The following is a 20000-nucleotide window of genomic DNA, read 5'->3' as shown; positions in this document are numbered from 1 at the left end:
CATTCAAATGAGCCAATTCATTTTAGCGACCCTTTCAACTGAACCGATTCATTAAAGTGAACCATGAAACTGAACCGATTCATTTGAGTGAATCATCCAAATGAACCAATTCATTTTAGCGACCCATTCAAATGAACCGATTCATTAAAGTGAACCATGAAAATGAACCTATTCATTTGAGTGAATCATCCAAATGAACCGATTCAGGTAAGTGGACCATGCAAATGAACCGATTCATTTTAGTGAATCATCCAAATGAGCCAATTCATTTTATCGACCCGTTCAACTGAACCGATTGATTTAAGTGAACCATCAAAGTTAAAAAATAAGTTCTTTCTGTGAATCTCTTCAGTTTAGCATGCTGTTTTGAGTGTGTTCAGAATGCTTCATCTGACTGTGGACTCCTCTGTCTCTGCAGACGGTATTCACTCAGTGTCGGCTCAGTGTCTGCTTCAGGTCACCGTCATCACCGACGAGATGCTCTCCAACAGCATCACGCTGCGATTGGCCAACACGTCCCAGGAGCGCTTCCTCTCGCTGCGATTGGCCCAGTTCCTGGAGGGCGTGGCCCGCGTTCTCTCGGCGTCCCGCGAAGACGTGGTGGTGTTCAACATCCAGGACGACACCGACGTCAACGCCGGCATCCTGAACGTCAGCCTGTCCGTGGCCCTGCCGGCCGAGGGGTCGCGGGGTCACGGGGTCACGACCCGGCTGGGCGAGTTCTTCGGGTCGGAGGAGCTTCAGGAGCGCCTGTATCTGAACCGGAGTCTCCTGGCGCAGATCTCCTCGCAGGAGGTGCTCCCGTTCGACGACAACATCTGCCTGCGCGAGCCGTGCGAGAACTACATGAAGTGTGTGTCCGTGCTGAAGTTCGACAGCCTGGCGCCGTTCGTGGCGTCGGACACCATCTTGTTCCGGCCGATCCACCCGATCGCGGGTCTGCGGTGCCGCTGTCCAATCGGCTTCACCGGTGACTACTGCGAGACGGAGATCGACCTGTGCTACGCTAAACCCTGCGGCGCTAACGGCGTCTGCCGCGGCCACGAGGGCGGGTTTACCTGCGAGTGTCTCCATGACTACACAGGTGAGGGGGCGGAGCCTCTGCTAACACACACACACACACACACACACACACCTCTCTCAGGCCTGGTCCACACTAATACAGCGTTTTTATTAATGAAAATGAAGCTTTTTGAAAACACTCTCTTTTCCTTTTAGTGAATCGTTCGGATGAACCGATTCATTATAGTGAATCATCCAAATTAACTAAGGCATGGCAAATTTACGGTAAAAAACGACAGCTGTGGTTGGTAGAAATTTACCATAAAAAATACAGTAACAACATTTAAGGTTTTACAGACTTAAATTTATCTGATATAAAGTTAATTTATCGATGTATTGAAGTACTAATATCTGTTTTGTACCATTGTTACAACCACCAATCACAGTGGAGATGAGAGTCACATGATCAAATCTCATCACAAGGAGCTTTTCCACAAGATAGTTAATACTAAAATAGAGAAGCTGCACAGTGTCATTCACACACACACACACACACACACACACACTAAACACACACACACACTAAACACTATCATGGTAACACATGACATTTTAAAAATGCAATAAACATTAATTTAACAACATTAAATGTAACATAAAACCCTAATGTACACAACTGATTAGAAAAAAGAAAAACTATGAAGAAACAAAAATACATCAGATGTGAAGTGTCACGCCGGGAATTGTGGGAATGACAATTTACGTTTTTTCACCGTAAATTGTACGACTTGTTCTTTCTCACTTCCAAACACTGTGAAGTTAACAGTATCTTACTGTAAAATCACACATGTACAGTTGATCTATCACAGTTGTTCACCGTAGCACCCAAACCTTCTGTGAGCCGATTAACAGTTTTTACACCGTAGCATTTTTACAGTCTTTTACCGTTAAAATATTGAATATTCAACGCATGTTGAGCCAGTAGATGTTGATGTTTACCGCGGTGTTGTGCCGGTTATGTGCTGTTCACTGTCACACACTCTTCAGTCCTGCACAGATGACCAATGAAAAGGTTAATAATGAGGAAGCATAGTGTGTTGAGATGTGTGTGTGTCGAGATGTGTGTGTGTCGAGATGTGTGTGTGTCGAGATGTGTGTGTGTCGAGGTGTGTGTGTGTCGAGGTGTGTGTGTGTCGAGGTGTGTGTGTGTCGAGGTGTGTGTGTGTCGAGATGTGTGTGTGTCGAGGTGTGTGTGTGTCGAGATGTGTGTGTGTGTCGAGGTGTGTGTGTCGAGATGTGTGTGTGTGTCGAGGTGTGTGTGTCGAGGTGTGTGTGTCGAGATGTGTGTGTGTCGAGGTGTGTGTGTGTCGAGGTGTGTGTGTGTCGAGATGTGTGTGTTAAGATGTGTGTGTGTTGAGATGTGTGTGTGTCGAGATGTGTGTGTGTCGAGGTGTGTGTGTGTGTGTGTCGAGGTGTGTGTGTCGAGATGTGTGTTGAGATGTGTGTGTGTTGAGATGTGTGTGTGTCGAGGTGTGTGTGTGTCGAGGTGTGTGTGTTGAGATGTGTGTGTTGAGGTGTGTGTGTTGAGGTGTGTGTGTCGAGGTGTGTGTGTGTTGAGGTGTGTGTGTGTCGAGGTGTGTGTGTTGAGGTGTGTGTGTTGACGTGTGTGTTGAGATGTGTGTGTCGAGGTGTGTGTGTGTCGAGATGTGTGTGTTGAGATGTGTGTGTTGAGATGTGTGTGTTGAGATGTGTGTGTCGAGGTGTGTGTGTGTCGAGGTGTGTGTGTCGAGGTGTGTGTGTCGAGGTGTGTGTGTGTTGAGGTGTGTGTGTGTCGAGGTGTGTGTGTCGAGATGTGTGTGTGTCGAGATGTGTGTGTGTCGAGATGTGTGTGTGTCGAGGTGTGTGTGTGTTGAGATGTGTGTGTGTCGAGGTGTGTGTGTTGAGGTGTGTGTGTTGAGGTGTGTGTGTTGAGGTGTGTGTGTCGAGGTGTGTGTGTGTTGAGGTGTGTGTGTGTTGAGGTGTGTGTGTTGACGTGTGTGTCGAGATGTGTGTGTCGAGGTGTGTGTGTGTCGAGATGTGTGTGTTGAGATGTGTGTGTTGAGATGTGTGTGTTGAGATGTGTGTGTCGAGGTGTGTGTGTGTCGAGGTGTGTGTGTCGAGGTGTGTGTGTCGAGGTGTGTGTGTGTCGAGGTGTGTGTGTTGAGATGTGTGTGTGTCGAGATGTGTGTGTGTCGAGATGTGTGTGTGTCGAGATGTGTGTGTGTCGAGGTGTGTGTGTGTTGAGATGTGTGTGTGTCGAGGTGTGTGTGTTGAGGTGTGTGTGTTGAGATGTGTGTGTTGAGATGAACCGTATGATGTCACGTGTTCATGTGGAGTGTGATGAGGTGTGATAAGATGATCAGAGATTAGATATTATGATATGATGCCATGATTAGAGATGTGATGATGCTAGTGGGTAAATTGAGTTGAGATGTGTGTGTGTCGAGGTGTGTGTGTGTTGAGATGTGTGTGTGTCGAGGTGTGTGTGTGTTGAGATGTGTGTGTTGAGATGTGATGATGCTAGTGGGTAAATTGAGTTGAGATGTGTGTGTGTCGAGGTGTGTGTGTGTCGAGGTGTGTGTGTGTTGAGATGTGTGTGTTGAGATGTGTGTGTCGAGGTGTGTGTGTGTCGAGATGTGTGTGTTGAGATGTGTGTGTTGAGATGTGTGTGTTGAGATGTGTGTGTCGAGGTGTGTGTGTGTCGAGGTGTGTGTGTCGAGGTGTGTGTGTCGAGGTGTGTGTGTGTCGAGGTGTGTGTGTTGAGATGTGTGTGTTGAGATGTGTGTGTTGAGATGTGTGTGTCGAGGTGTGTGTGTGTCGAGGTGTGTGTCGAGATGTGTGTGTCGAGGTGTGTGTGTGTCGAGATGTGTGTGTTGAGATGTGTGTGTTGAGATGTGTGTGTTGAGATGTGTGTGTCGAGGTGTGTGTGTGTCGAGGTGTGTGTGTCGAGGTGTGTGTGTCGAGGTGTGTGTGTGTCGAGGTGTGTGTGTTGAGATGTGTGTGTGTCGAGATGTGTGTGTGTCGAGATGTGTGTGTGTCGAGATGTGTGTGTGTCGAGGTGTGTGTGTGTTGAGATGTGTGTGTGTCGAGGTGTGTGTGTTGAGGTGTGTGTGTTGAGATGTGTGTGTTGAGATGAACCGTATGATGTCACGTGTTCATGTGGAGTGTGATGAGGTGTGATAAGATGATCAGAGATTAGATATTATGATATGATGCCATGATTAGAGATGTGATGATGCTAGTGGGTAAATTGAGTTGAGATGTGTGTGTGTCGAGGTGTGTGTGTGTTGAGATGTGTGTGTGTCGAGGTGTGTGTGTGTTGAGATGTGTGTGTTGAGATGTGATGATGCTAGTGGGTAAATTGAGTTGAGATGTGTGTGTGTCGAGGTGTGTGTGTGTCGAGGTGTGTGTGTGTTGAGATGTGTGTGTTGAGATGTGATGATGCTAGTGGGTAAATTGAGTTGAGATGTGTGTGTGTCGAGGTGTGTGTGTGTTGAGATGTGTGTGTTGAGATGTGATGATGCTAGTGGGTAAATTGAGTTGAGATGTGTGTGTGTCGAGGTGTGTGTGTGTTGAGATGTGTGTGTTGAGATGTGATGATGCTAGTGGGTAAATTGAGTTGAGATGTGTGTGTGTCGAGGTGTGTGTGTGTTGAGATGTGTGTGTTGAGATGTGATGATGCTAGTGGGTAAATTGAGACATTTAGAGAATAGAAGGAACGGATGAAGGGCGGTGAGGGCAGATGATCACATGATCAGTTGTTTCTGAGTCACTTAAAACGTCTGTTAAACGAATGCATCTGAATATAAACGAGATGAGGAGAAGTGTGTGTGAGAGCAGACTGTGTTCATGAGTGTGTGTGTGTGAGAGCAGACTGTGTTCATGAGTGTGTGTGTGTGAGAGCAGACTGTGTTCATGAGTGTGTGTGATTCTCCTCATCTCTGAACTCATCGTGTTACTGTGATTCTCTCTAAATATAAGTGCGTTTCACTGCTCTTTCAACACGATATGCCCACATGTTATCATTACATAAGATCTGCTGAGTGTGTGTGTGTGTGTGTGTGTGTGGGTGTTCAGGTGTGTGGGAGCTTCAGCATCAAACTCAGTGTGTGTTTGTAGAGGAATGAAGTGTGTTATCAGCACTACTCACTCTCTCTCTCTCGTTTTTCTCGTTCCTGCTGTCCTGCCAGCTGGTGTGTGTGTGTGTGTGTGTGTGTGTTCAATTCTGAGTGTTATTTAACATGTTTGTGAGCAGTGTGTTGGACATACTCATCTCATCTCTCGTGAGATCTGTTCATTTTGATAAGATGAATCATTTATACTGAGAGAGAGAGAGAGAGAGAGAGATAAGAGTGCGTGTGAGAGAGAGAGAGAGAGAGAGAGAGAGAGAGAGTGAGAGAAAGAGAGAGAGAGCGTGCGAGAGAGAGAGAGTGAGAGAAAGAGAGAGATAGATAGAGAGAGTGAGGGAGAGAGAGAGAGCGAAGGAGAGAGAGAGAGAGAGTGCGTGAGAGAGAGAGAGAGTGAGAGAAAGAGAGAGACACAGAGAGAGAGAGAGAGAGAGAGAGAGAGATAGAGAGAGAGAGCGTGTGAGAGAGAGAGAGAGAGATAGAGAGAGCGAGGGAGAGAGAGAGAGAGATAGAGAGAGCGAGAGACACAGAGAGGGAGATAGAGAGAGAGACACAGATCGAGAGAGAGAGAGACACAGAGAGAGAGAGATAGAGAGAGCGAGGGAGAGAGAGAGAGAAAGAGAGAGAGAGAGTCACAGAGAGAGAGAGTGAAGGAGAGAGAGAGAGAGAGTGCGTGAGAGAGAGAGAGAGTGAGAGAAAGAGAGAGACACAGAGAGAGAGAGAGAGAGAGAGAGAGAGATAGAGAGAGAGAGCGTGTGAGAGAGAGAGAGAGAGATAGAGAGAGCGAGGGAGAGAGAGAGAGAGATAGAGAGAGCGAGAGACACAGAGAGGGAGATAGAGAGAGAGACACAGATCGAGAGAGAGAGAGACACAGAGAGAGAGAGATAGAGAGAGCGAGGGAGAGAGAGAGAGAAAGAGAGAGAGAGAGTCACAGAGAGAGAGAGTGAAGGAGAGAGAGAGAGAGTCACAGAGAGACTTGACTTTTAAATCCCTTTTAATTCACCCGATTTTCTAGAACATCACAGAGCTAGTATACAAAACACAAATAAAAAAAAAAAAAAAAATAAAAATAAAAATAAAAATTAAAAACAAACAAACACACACACGATTAATTGGTAAATTTACCAATTAAAAAACAATTTCCCAAACTCACTAATTGTCACTAAAGCATCTCTCACACCCCACCTCATTCTAAAAAAAGGTACATTATCAGTTTGTTTATAGTATGCAAATTCAATGGCAATCCTAAATTCAACCAATGATTTAAAAAGAATCAACAAATCAACATCTTGACCAGCATTTTTACATTGGTGTGTCTTCAGGATTGCCAACTTGGCTTGACCAATTAAAAAATTGGCAAGCACACACTGTTCGCGCCATGACTGTTTATACTTACAACCAAAAATAAAAAGGGTGTTTGTAAAAGAAAAACCCAATTTCATAATTAGTTTTTCCAAAAGTACAAAAAGTGGAACCAGCCTTGAACACTCACAAAATAGGTGAAAAACAGTATCGGAAGTCTTACAGAATGAACATTCGGGTAAAACCACTTCATTAAATTTGGAAACAAAGTTGTTTGTAGCCAATACACCGTGAAGTATTCTCCACTCTAGATCTCCACATCTTTTTGGAATAGGAGGCTTGTACAACAGCCTCCATGAGGGGTTTACTTCTCTGGGCACTGAAAGGTACGTCCTCCATTTAGTATCTATCCTTTCCTTCAACTGTCCAAAGTGTGCCGATTTAGCACAAACATGATAAACCATTTTCTTCCCCATACTTTGGAAATCCAAATATTCAAACCCCTTTAACAAAAGAACCTTTGTGTTCTCTTCAATTTCCAAATTCTTTGGAACAACTTTTAATGTTGGAAAAGGCTTTGAAAACAAGCCGTTATTTAGAACAGAATCTACAAATAATGTGAATTCTGAGGGGAAACAAGCCTTAAGACGCTTAACTACCCCTTCCACTATTCTCACTGACCTTAGCCCAACCTGATCAGCAAGTGACTGAGCGGTTCGCCACTGACCTCTAGGTACATCAAGCAGATCTATAACTCTGGTTATTCCAGCATTCAAAAACATTTCAATTACAGAATCTGATACTGGAGGCTGTAGCTTAAAAAGAGGATTAAAAAACAAAGGTTCTGCACCTCCATAATTTTCATCACCCACTCTTGAAAATTTCAACAAACTCCATGATTGAAAAATGGATTCATAGAACTTAAAAACAGAACAATTCACATTTTTAACACAAGGCTTCTCAATTAAGAATAGCTCTTTTTCAAGGTCTGTTCCTCCAAGTTCTTTAAGAATATACAAACAATAATCAATCCATGGCATACCATCAGAGCAGTACAACAGTTTTTGCAATGTTTGTAGTCTCATTGCTGCAATTTTGGATTGAACATGTATAAGACCTTGACCTCCCTCTGCAACGGGAAGATAAAGCACTCCAGGAGGAAGCCAATGATGGCCATTCCAAAAGAAATCAACAAATGCCTTTTGAACCTTTGAAAGCAATTCTTTAGGGGGATCCAACACTGTGACCTTATGCCACAGCATTGAAGCGGACAGATTATTAATCACCAGGCATCTCCCTCTATATGAAAGCTGTGGGAGAATCCACTTCCACTTTTGAATTTTACCGATAACCCGGTCAACCACTCCTTCCCAGTTCTTCTCCATATACTGCTCAGTTCCAAAATAGATGCCTAGAACTTTTAAACCATCCTGTGCCCATTTACAATGACTTGGCAAATTAGGAGGTCCTGAAATATGCCAATCCCCCATCAAAAAAGAAGCACACTTTTCCCAATTTATACGTGCAGAGGTAGCTTTCTGAAAAATATTCAAACATGAACTAATATTGTCAACATCATTTGAATTCCTAATTATCAGAGTTACATCATCTGCATATGCTAAAAGTTTTACCTGGGGAACTTTTGGGCAGCCAGGAACACCAATACCACATAATCTGGTTCTCAACAGACTCAAAAAAGGCTCAATAGAAATAGCATAGAGTAAACCTGATAGAGGACACCCTTGTCGTATTCCTCTTGTCACTAAAAAAGGTCTTGTTAGTGTTCCATTTACTCTTAACATGCTATAAATATCACTGTACATGAGCTTAATAAAAGACACAAAACGATGACCAAAGCCAAAAGCCTCAAGAGTCTTAAATAAATAAGAGTGGTCCACTCTATCGAAGGCTTTTTCTTGGTCCAAAGAGAGAAGACCAATGTCCAAGTTATGTCTTTTTGCCACTGAAATGATATCTCTAACCAAAAAAAGATTGTCAAAAATAGTTCGATTAGGAATACAGTAAGACTGATCATTGTGAATAACAGTTTCTATACAGTTCTTCAATCTGTTGGTTAAGGCTTTTGAAAAGATTTTTAAATCAACGCACAGCAAGGAGACGGGGCGCCAGTTTTTTAAGCAACCAAGGTCTCCTTTTTTGGGGATCAAGGTTAAAACCGCTCTCCGACAGCTTAGAGGGAGTTTCTCTCTTTCAATGCTTTCTGCCAAAACATCATACATGTCCTGGGCAATTAAGTTCCAAAAAGCCTTATAAAACTCTGATGAAAGTCCGTCCAAACCAGGTGCCTTTCCAGGATTCAACTCCTGGACAGCTCTCGAAAGTTCATCCATTGTCAAATGACTCTCAAGATCCATCTTGTCCCTGTTTGATAATTGAGGCAAGTCACTCAGAAGAACATCAGCTTCTACTGCATTGCATGGCTCTGAGCGATATAAATCTTCATAAAAAGAAATAGCAAAAGCATTTATTTCTGCTTGTGTTGTTAATACTCTTCCATCTGGAAGCTTCAGTTGATGAAGATGCTTATGAGCCCTTGGCTTTTTTTCAAGTCCAAAGAAAAAAGCAGTAGGAGAATCCATATTATTTAGGCGGGTGAACTTTGCCCTTAAAAGGGCAGTTTTTCCTTGTTCCTCCGCTAAGCTTCGTAAAAGAAATTTCTTTCGTTCAAAAGAGTCAGTGGAGATGGATCCTGTGGCACTGTGACTGCTTTCTCCAAGGATTTCTTGCTCAAGAGCTTTCATTTTCTCCACTAGGATACCCCTGGTATGTGCAGTAAACTGCTGACAAAAGATCTTGATCTGCACCTTGCCCACATCCCACCATTGACTTAAAGATGGGAAATTAACTCTCTCCTCTCTCCAAGAATCCCAAAAGATGTGAAAAGAGTGAACAAAGCATTGATCCTGGAGTAACCCATTATTAAAGTGCCAAAGTGAGTTATAAGATTTAGTGGTCTCGACAGAAATAGCCATACAAATATAATGATGGTCTGAGAGAAAAGTAGGCGAAATGGAATTCTTAAAAAACCTTCCCCTATTGCTTAAATCAGTATAAAAACGGTCAAGTCTAGCTCCAGACATTATACTTGAGTTCACTTTCATCCAAGTATACTGTCTAAGCCCAGGGAATGCATCTCTCCACAAATCAACTAAATTATAATAATCAATTACACTTTTCAGACTCTTGGCTGAAGAAGGATGTGGTTCATTATGATTGCGATCCAACTGCTGATTTAAAGTGCAATTAAAATCACCCCCCAGTATAACAATATTATCCCGAGGACAGTGCGATAACGCATCAGATAGCTTTTTAAAAAAAACAATGCGCTCCCGGCCATCATTTGGAGCATACACATTGAACAGAGAAATAACCGTGTCACCTAAAGTAACATCTACTCGTAACATTCTTCCTGGTATTATCTCAATGCTGTTTAAAATACCACCAACCCGGGGTGAAAACAAAAAAGCTACCCCTGTACTGACATTTGTGCCATGGCTCAGAAGAACATTACCCTTCCAGTCACTAAACCACTGAGACTGGTTCTGCAAGTCTGTGTGCGTTTCCTGAAGTAAGATCACATCAGCCTTTTTTAGAATTAAATAATTAAAAAGATCGTTTCTCTTTACTGTACTACGACATCCATTAATATTTAGAGACCCAATATTAAAAAAAGTCATGACAAAAATTATAAAGGGGTATAAAACAACCCACCACATCTGTCTCTCAACCCTCTTCATAAGGTCAATATTTTTTCAAACGTAAATTTAGACTTTTCCTAACCGTGCTAACAAGTTTTTTAAGCCTGTAGCGTTTTGGTTGATCTAATTCCTCCAAGGTCGCCTTTCGCATAGCAATGGAACCAGACTCCACAAAAAGTTCCAAATCAGGAAAATGTTTTTCCAATCTAGGTTTTCTCTGATTTTTAGTAACGTCTAGGAAATTACTCAGCTCTTGAACTGTATAGAAAGGAGGTTTTAAATGGGGAGTAAGATAATCCCCCACAGAATCTCCTTGTGAATTTAAGCCTACATCACGCTCCTCTCCAATATCTGGACATTCGCTTTCAGAGTCATCTTCAGATAAGTCATCAGTTCTCTGTGACAGATCCATGTCACCCAGTAGGCTACTACCTTGAACAGACGAGTATTCAAGCTCACTTTGCTTTTCTGGGTATTTTGCATCACTGGCACTAACTACCCCTGCTGCAGCAATGAGATCCTCATTAACTTGAGCTTCGTCATCCTCATCAACTTGAGCATTGTCATCCTCATGTGTACTAACAACGGCGGCTCTATCCGTAGCTACTAGCACAGCAGAACCCTCTCCACTATTAGATACAACTGTCTCATCTGACTGTACACTATCAGTAGGCATTTCTGCAATACTATTATTATCCACAGCGGAGTTCACCTGTTCTGTTACAGAATTACTTTCTTTCTCAGCCTCCATTGGACACGATTGTCTTACATGGCCCTGCTTCCCGCATGCAAAACATTTAAATGAATCAACAGAGATAAATATCGTATAATTTTTCCCATTCAACGTCAGTTTTACAGCAACTTCCAGATTTTGATATTCAGCATTCAAAATCATATATGTGTGACGTCTAAATGACATGATGTGCTTTAATTCCGGGTTTTTTAAACCAAGCGGAATCATTTTGATCGGTCCCATTAATTTGCCGTAACGCGCAAGAATGCGCTCAAGTGTATCATTTGGAATGAACGGAGGTATATTTGAAAGGATAACTTTCTTCGAGGGGTTAGACAGCGGCAAAACCGGGATAAAAGCATCTCTCACCGATAAACCATGTTCAACCAAATCATCAACCATAAACGTCTCCCTCAAAAAAATAACAACTGCCTTGTTCATTCTCGATGCAGACAAGATGTTCGACGCACCAACTGCGTTACCAACAGCAACTAAACAATCTTCCACTGACACCGTCTCATCTGATAAACATTTACACCCGTGGCGTGCAGTCAAGGATGCAAATCCATCAGAATTCGACCCCATTGCCGCACTCTTTTTGCCGACGAAGTCAGCAAAAAATAAAAGACCTGCTCAAACAATACTATAAAGAGGAAAAAGGAAAAAGTTTGAAACTCACTCAAACGCACCGCTCAGTCACTCACACACTCCTCCCGAACACTCCGCACATGCGCACAGAGAGAGAGAGAGAGAAAGAGAGAGAGAGAGTCACAGAGAGAGAGAGTCACAGAGAGAGAGAGAGTCACAGAGAGAGAGAGAAAGAGAGAGAGAGAGTCACAGAGAGAGAGAGTGAAGGAGAGAGAGAGAGTGAAGGAGAGAGAGAGAGAGTCACAGAGAGAGAGAGAGAAAGAGAGAGAGAGAGTCACAGAGAGAGAGAGAGTGAAGGAGAGAGAGTGTGGAGTAAAAGCTGTGTTAATAATTGATGTGATCTCTGTAGACACTGAACACACTGAACTGATGTGATGATGAACTTCAGTTTGTGATATTAATGAGTGATAATGTTTCTTCTCCTGTAAGTGCGACTGTGTTATGATGCATTGAGCGAGCAAGACAATAATCACACACAATAATCACACACAATAATCGCACACAATAATCGCACACAATAATCGCACACAATAATCGCAAACAATAATCGCACACAATAATCACACACAATAATCGCACACATAGAACGTCCATCATTCAAGACGATTCATTTTAGTGAATCACTTTAAACGAACAGCTAAAATGATTCATTTGAATCCAGAATGTTTTGTGCAGCGTTTTACATCTCAGATGAACGTCAGTCGTTCTCAACTCTCGTTGTTACTCGTGCGACTTCTTGAAAGCAGCAAACTAAAGTTAGACGGAGAGCAGAGCTCGTAATGAACAGCGTCAGGTCGTTACTCAGTTCCTAATGAGTGTAAACTCCAGTTTAACGACGCTGACCCTGAACTGACCGTGATCGTGTGCGTCAGGTTCACACTGAACTTCTCCGAGGATCACGTCGAGTGTGTGTGTGTGTGTGTGTGCATGAATATGGATGAGCTCTTTGATGTAGAACCCGTATTTAAAGCTCTGACCTCGTTTCCCATCAAAGACCCAGAGAATCCGACACACACCGCATCAATATTTCATCACGAACTGAGGAAATGTGTGTGTGAACGGGAAGATGGCAACGACTGGCACACACACTAATGTTTCCGTTATGATGAGCGTGACGAATCGTCTTTTGTGTGTCAAACAGTGTCAGCTTTGTCTTTCACAACAACAACACACACACACACACACACACACACACACACACACACACACACGTCTTCACTCTCTGCATGTCTCTGTATTTTTACCTCCATCCATAAGAAAGAAAGTCCCAAGTGAATCTCTTCTCAGCTGTTCCTCGTGAACACGACACATGGATAGTTTTATTGTAGTGTATCTTCAGTGAATGTAATATTATGATATGGATTCCTAGAATGAGTGAATTCTCTTTAATATCTCATTTATTTCTCTTTTACTTTAATGAGATCAATGAGATGAAGTGTCTGATAGTCAGATCTCTTTATTGTCTCAGCTGTTTCTCCTCACATGTATTGAGATCAAATTTAGTTCTTGATGTTTCTCATGATAAAATGACTAAATTGATATCATTAAACCTCTTTAGCATCTCGATTGTTTCTATTTGACAGTAATCAGGGCCGGCCCGAGGCATAAGCGAACTAAGCGGCCCAGGGGGCCCCCAATCGATTTTTTTTTTTTTACTACATATTAATTAACTTAAACAAGTGACATAAATGAGTGAATGAACGAATAATTCAAGACAAGAAAATTCTGATTTCATGATCAATATACCTGCCTACAACTGCTGCTGTGTCTACCAGTGTTTGAGTCACGCGCACCTCGCGTGCATAGACAATTCGTGCGCAAAGTCACGGTAATGTTAAGCCATGCCACAAAAATTTGATTTGCCTCACATGATTGACATTTAAATCAATAATTTATCCTTTAAATTTAATGATATTCAGAACAGAACAAGAATAAAAAAATAACTGTGAACAAGCCAAAACGAAAAATGTTTAAAGCGAAAGTGAAAGTAAGCAGCGTTGGGCTCACGTATCGCTCTCGTCATTAGAATCAAAATGTTTCAACATTCGCGATGTATTTGGATGCTAAACTATTCTTTATTATAAGCTTCTTTGTACTTCACTCACGTTCCAATATTGATGGAAAAAATCATCCTCTTCACGCGCAAAAATGTGCTTGGAAACATCACAGTGGAGCGGAGCTTGCGCTGAATTGTACGAACTGTACTACTGACTATTTGAACAGAGCAGTGTAATTTTTATATGTTAGGTTGACTATTTTATTATTATATTTTATTACGGCTATAATGAACAGGCTGCGATGTCAAGATTGCAATGCTGGAATAGGCTATGTTGTGTGTGTGTGTGTGTGTGTGTGTGAGGCGCGGACGCGATCGAACAGTGGAAACATAAAAACATACTCGTCATGTTCATACAAGACATCATTCAAACTGCAAAGTGTTGCAAAACCTTGGTGGATATTTTGCAAATAATTTAATATGTTTTGTGATATGTTTTACAGTTTGTTTTCAGAAGTTTCAAAGAGTTAGTAAAAGAGTAAAGAAAAAGTTAAAACTTTTTTATTTAAGTATCTATTTTTTATTAAGTATTTATTTTGAATTAATACATAACCTCATTGTATTAATTTATAATGTAACACTATAGCGTGACATTTGTGTCAATAATCGTCAAGCACAGGTGACTCTTCGTGGTGGGAGGGGGCCCCCAAATCTAATTCTGCTTAGGGCCCCCAAAAGGCTCGGGCCGCCACTGACAGTAATGAGATAAAATGGAGATCAGATTGAGAATTTTGCTGAAGTGTCTTGATGTTTTTCCTCAGAAAAAGAGACTACATTATTATAATTAAAACAATGACTTTGATACCCACAGGAAAGAAAAATCACAAATAAAATCTCTTTAATGTCTCGATTGTTTCTCCCTGATGTGAGATTTAGATTAAAGTCTCAGATGTTTCTCCTGGGAAGAAACCCCAGTTATCTCACGTGCGTCTCCTAGTTTGAGAAGAGATCTCAACAACGTCTCAATCTGAGCTCAAGCACGTCTCTCTGAATGATCTCTGGTTACTCGGACTGGATGAAGAGCCTCTTCTGGGTCTGTCGGGAGAAACTTCCGAGACAAAGCTGATACTCCAGTGAAGCGTAACCAGTCAGCGATAGTGGTCCTGACAGAAGTGTGTGTGGCTAACCTGACCTCTTCGTGTGTGTGTGTCCGCAGGTGAGCGGTGCGAGATCTCCTCGCGCTCGGGCCGCTGCGCTGACGGTGTGTGTAGGAACGGTGGGACGTGTCTCAACCTGCTGGTGGGCGGCTTCCGGTGCGAGTGTCCGAGCGGCGGCTTCGAGAAGCCCTTCTGCCTCATGAGCTCCAGGAACTTCCCGCCGCACTCCTTCCTCACGTTCAAGGGCCTCCGCCAGCGCTTCCACTTCACGCTCTCGCTCGCGTGAGTATCAAGCTATCGCAGCCGGTGCCGGGGAACCTTACTTTGAAAATGAATGCATTACAATATTGTGTTACTCCCTTAAAAAGTAACTAATTGCGTTACTTCACTTACTTTTTAAGAAAAGTAATGCGTTATGTTACTTTTGCGTTACTTTTTCTCACCTGGTCTGGGCTTTTTATAATAAAAAAGTGCTATTTGTGGGCAGATGTAAAGACCCTTTCACACCACATGTTTAATAATAATCGTCAGACTGAAGGAAATGCAGGTTCACACGTGTCCAGTAGAGGGCGCCGCTCAAACAAACCTCCAACTCTCAACACTTCTCCAATAAAAACTAAAAACATGAAGTCATTTCTACTAGTCAATATAAAGTACATTGGTCAATAAAGTGAGATTAAATGCATAAAATATTTGTTTAATTTAACATTTAATTATCGGAGGTGAATCATTTATACTGAGAGAGAGAGAGAGAGAGAGAGTGCGTGAGAGAGAGAGACAGAGAGAGAGAGTGAGAGAGAGAGCGAGGGAGAGAGAGAGCGAAGGAGAGAGAGAGCGCGCGCGAGAGAGAGAGAGAGAGCGAGAGACACAGACCGAGAGAGAGAGAGAGAGAGAGAGAGAGAGCGAAGGAGAGAGAGAGCGAGAGAGATAGAGAGAGAGCGCGCGCGCGAGAGAGAGAGAGTGAAGGAGAGAGAGTGTGGAGTAAAAGCTGTGTTAATAATTGATGTGATCTCTGTAGACACTGAACACACTGAACTGATGTGATGATGAACTTCAGTTTGTGATATTAATGAGTGATAATGTTTCTTCTCCTGTAAGTGCGACTGTGTTATGATGCATTGAGCGAGCAAGACAATAATCACACACAATAATCGCACACAATAATCGCACACAATAATCACACACAATAATCGCACACAATAATCGCACACAATAATCACACACAATAATCACACACAATAATCGCACACAATAATCACACACAATAATCGCACACAATAATCACACACAATAATCACACACAATAATCACACACAATAATCGCACACAATAATCACACACAATAATCGCACACAATAATCGCACACATAGAACGTCCATCATTCAAGACGATTCATTTTAGTGATTCGCTTTAAACGAACAGCTAAAATGATTTTTGCATAGTCTGATTTTTTTTTAATTTTGAGGAATACTGAATCTTTTTTACTCATCTAAAGTGAGACGAGTAAATGCTCACATTTAGTCTAGAACCACAATAACCATCATGTTCACACACACACACACACACATGCTTCTGTCTCAACATGAGGACAGGAGAGCTGTCAGTCAATCAATGGGAAAACAAAGTTACTTATTTGAAAAAGTAACTCAGATATTTTGTTGTAAATTTTAACAGTAATGCGTTACTTTACTAGTTACTTGGAAGAGTAATCTGATCACGTAACTCGAGTGACTTGTAATGCGTTCCACACACACTGGACGCCAGCGTGTTCCCCCTGGATGTTTCTGGAGAGTTCTGCGTCCTGAGACTCGCAGGATGACCCTTTGACCCCGATCCGCGCTGAGCAACCGCGTGAAAAAGCCCTCATCAGTCCCGAATATCTCAAAGCAAAACACACACTCTATACACTCGCACTGACAGCGCATCCATCAGAAGACAAGAGTGAGGGAGCGGGAGGAAGAAAAGCATCGGTTTTCCCATTCGGAGACTGACGGATAAACACGACCTGATGTTCCCGGATCAAAATATTCGGGACACATAGCGCTGAATAACGTTTATATAACGCTACGCTGAGCAAACACCCTTCATTAACCGCTGACTAATGAACAAACACGGCTGACGGCTTCATCGGTGGAAGAACACGATCGAGTCTCCGTCAGTTTCACAGCAGCTTTACAGTGATAACAGGAGATCACAGCGACAGAGAGTGTTCAGGCTTTACAGCAGCTCTAGAATAAAGTTATTGTCCAGATAAAGTTAGCTTTGATTCACTTCTGTTGTAAAGATCATTAGTGATTACCTTAGCGGCCGCTAACACACACCGCTCTCACAGGAAACAGAAACTTTTAATGTGTTCTGGACGTTCATTCGCACGACAACGACAGGATCCAATCAGTGTGTGGAACGCATTACAAGTCGAGTTACGTGATCAGATTACTTTTTCAAGTAACTAGTAAAGTAACGCATTACTTTTAAAATTTACAACAAAATATCTGAGTTACTTTTTCAAACAAGCATCTACTCGTCTCACTTGCAGAAAAAAGATTCAATATTCCTCAAAATGAAAAAAAAAAAATCAGTCAAATGCAAACCTTCAATAACTTCAATAACTAAATGTTAAATTAAACAAATATTTTATGCATTTAATCTCACTTTATTGACCAATGTACTTTATATTGACTAGTAGAAATGACTTCATGTTTTTAGTTTTTATTGGAGAAGTGTTGAGAGTTGGAGGTTTGTTTGAGCGGCGCCCTCTACTGGACACGTGTGAACCTGCATTTCCTTCAGTCTGACGATTATTATTAAACATGTGGTGTGAAAGGGTCTTTACATCTGCCCACAAATAGCACTTTTTTATTATAAAACGCCCAGACCAGGTGAGAAAAAGTAACATAACGCATTACTTTTCTTTAAAGTATTTCACAATTACTTACTTTTTAAGGGAGTAAAAAGACACACTCATTCCCACTCTCACACACACACACACACACACTCACTCACACACACTCACTCACACACACACACACACACACACACACACACACTCACTCACTCACACACACACACACACACACACACACACTCACACACACTCACTCACACACACACACACACACACACACAGGATGGATTCTGATTGGCTGTTATCATTGATCGGCTGTTCTGACAGTGATTCCAACAGTGGTTATGGTTGTAGTTGTGCGAGACGAGGCCATTAACTGTGTATGAGCTGAAGGAGAAATGAAGGGTGTGTGTGTGTGTGTGTGTGTGTGTCTCTGGAGATGTGATTATTCTCCTCAGTAACCGGGTCAACAGCTCTAAACCCCTCGGCTAAACCGTGAGATACACACACTCGCTCGGCTGTTGGTGAGGGAGTTTCTTCCGCTCTGTGTGTGTGTGTGTGTGTGTGTGTGTGTGTGTGTGTGTGTGTGCGCGTGTCTGTAGTTTAATAATAACAGCGTCAGGATTTATGTTTTTTTGTTTGTTTGATTGTGTGTATTCTCGCTCATGTTTCTCTGCTGCTGCTCGCTGACCTACTTTAACTTTATAAATGTGCGGCGTACACCTGTGGTTTTACACACACACACACACACACCTGTGATGATCTGCTGCTGTCGCCACGGCAACACACCGACTGCTCGTCACTGGTTATTAATGCTGTTTAACTCGGTCATCACTACTAGCACTTAGCGCTTAGAACACTCAAACAACCTCATAGCAACCACACATGTTTCCTTCAGTGTGTGTGTGTGTGTGTGTGTGTTTGTGTGTGTTTGTGTGTGTAAGTGTGTGTTTAATCTACTGATGTTCCTGCAGCAGAAACACTGATTTTAATCCATGCAGACATGATTTGACTGAGAATGGGAATGATGGACTTAGATGATGTGACAACACACACACACACACACACACAGAGAGAGACACACAGAGAGACACACACACACACACACACACACACACACACACACACACACACACACACAGAGACACACACACACACACACACAGACACACACACAGACTCACACTCACAGACACAGACACACACACACACACACACAGACTCACACTCACACACACACAGACACACACACACACACACAGACTCACACTCACACACACACAGACACACACACACACACACACAGACTCACACTCACAGAGAGAGACACACAGAGAGACACACACACACAGACACACACACAGACACACACACAGACTCACACACTCACACACACACACACACACAGAGACACAGACACACACACACACACACAGAGACACACACACACACACACACACAGACTCACACTCAGACACACACACACACACACACACACACAGACTCACACTCAGACACACAGAGACACACACACACACACACACACACACACACACAGACTGCCTCTGACTGCTGACACAGCAGGATCTGGCTATTAGCTCAGAGGTCTTCTTACTCAGTCCTGCGCTCTGCAAGCCTCTGACGCACAGTCTGTGCACATGTCCTACACTCTCTCTCTCTCTCACACACACACACACACACACACACACACAGAGACACACACACACACACACACACACCAGAGTTTCCGCTAGAAAAAAATGGTGCTGGTCAAAGTGACCGGCAGAGGTTTCGTTTTCCGGACATTTTGATGATATGCCGGTCAAATATTGAAAGTGAACCGCACGAGTAGGATAGGATGCGCAATATCGAGAGACATGGAGCGGGTCAGACATGATTTTGACCACTTAATTAAGTTTTGTTTTGTAGACTTTTTTGAAGTGAATTTCGTTTTGTATAAATTGTATCTTAATTCTAATAATTTTTTTATCAACCAATTGCCTGGATTTAATAAATAAGAAGCAAATATAGCAGACGATAGGCCTAATCATGACGGCGCCCGTGCGGTCACTGCATTGCTCGTGAACTGGAGCGCATCTCATCCTAATTTAACGAAACTCAGCGTAGGCCTCACAGACATGAAATATATCTTAAGAAAGCTTGAAATGTCTTTTTAACAATTTAAAACGAAAAGAAATATTCTACTCTCTGGTTATGTAATCCATGATGTGCATTTCTCTCTATAGGCGCGTTCATAAGGAGATGGCGATCGTCAACTTCATCTTTACAGCTGTTGTTGCTGTTAATAAACTAAAAATAATAGGCCTATAATTTTATTAAACAATAAATTAAATTAAATTGTAATTGTATTAAAAAAGCATAAAAAAAATCCTTTTTAAGTTTTTTTTTTTTACCTATGCTAATTACGCAT

The 20000-nt window shown here is 42.4% G+C and overlaps 1 protein-coding gene across 1 annotated transcript in view; it reads left to right on the top strand.

The window, feature by feature from the left end:
- Positions 1-20000, top strand: part of celsr2 (cadherin, EGF LAG seven-pass G-type receptor 2) — a 64957-nt gene that overhangs the window by 16020 nt on the left and 28937 nt on the right. The window contains exons 2-3 of the mRNA XM_084117330.1: positions 419-1084; positions 14783-15005. Coding sequence (XP_083973456.1) covers positions 419-1084; positions 14783-15005 — 889 coding nt within the window. The remainder of the gene's footprint in view (positions 1-418; positions 1085-14782; positions 15006-20000) is intronic.

Source organism: Abramis brama (genome assembly GCF_963993115.1).
Source record: "Abramis brama genome assembly, chromosome: 6".
NCBI classification, from domain to species: Eukaryota; Metazoa; Chordata; class Actinopteri; order Cypriniformes; family Leuciscidae; genus Abramis; species Abramis brama.
The sequence above is the reverse complement of the archived record's forward strand: the minus strand, read 5'-3'. Positions and strand labels throughout refer to the sequence as shown.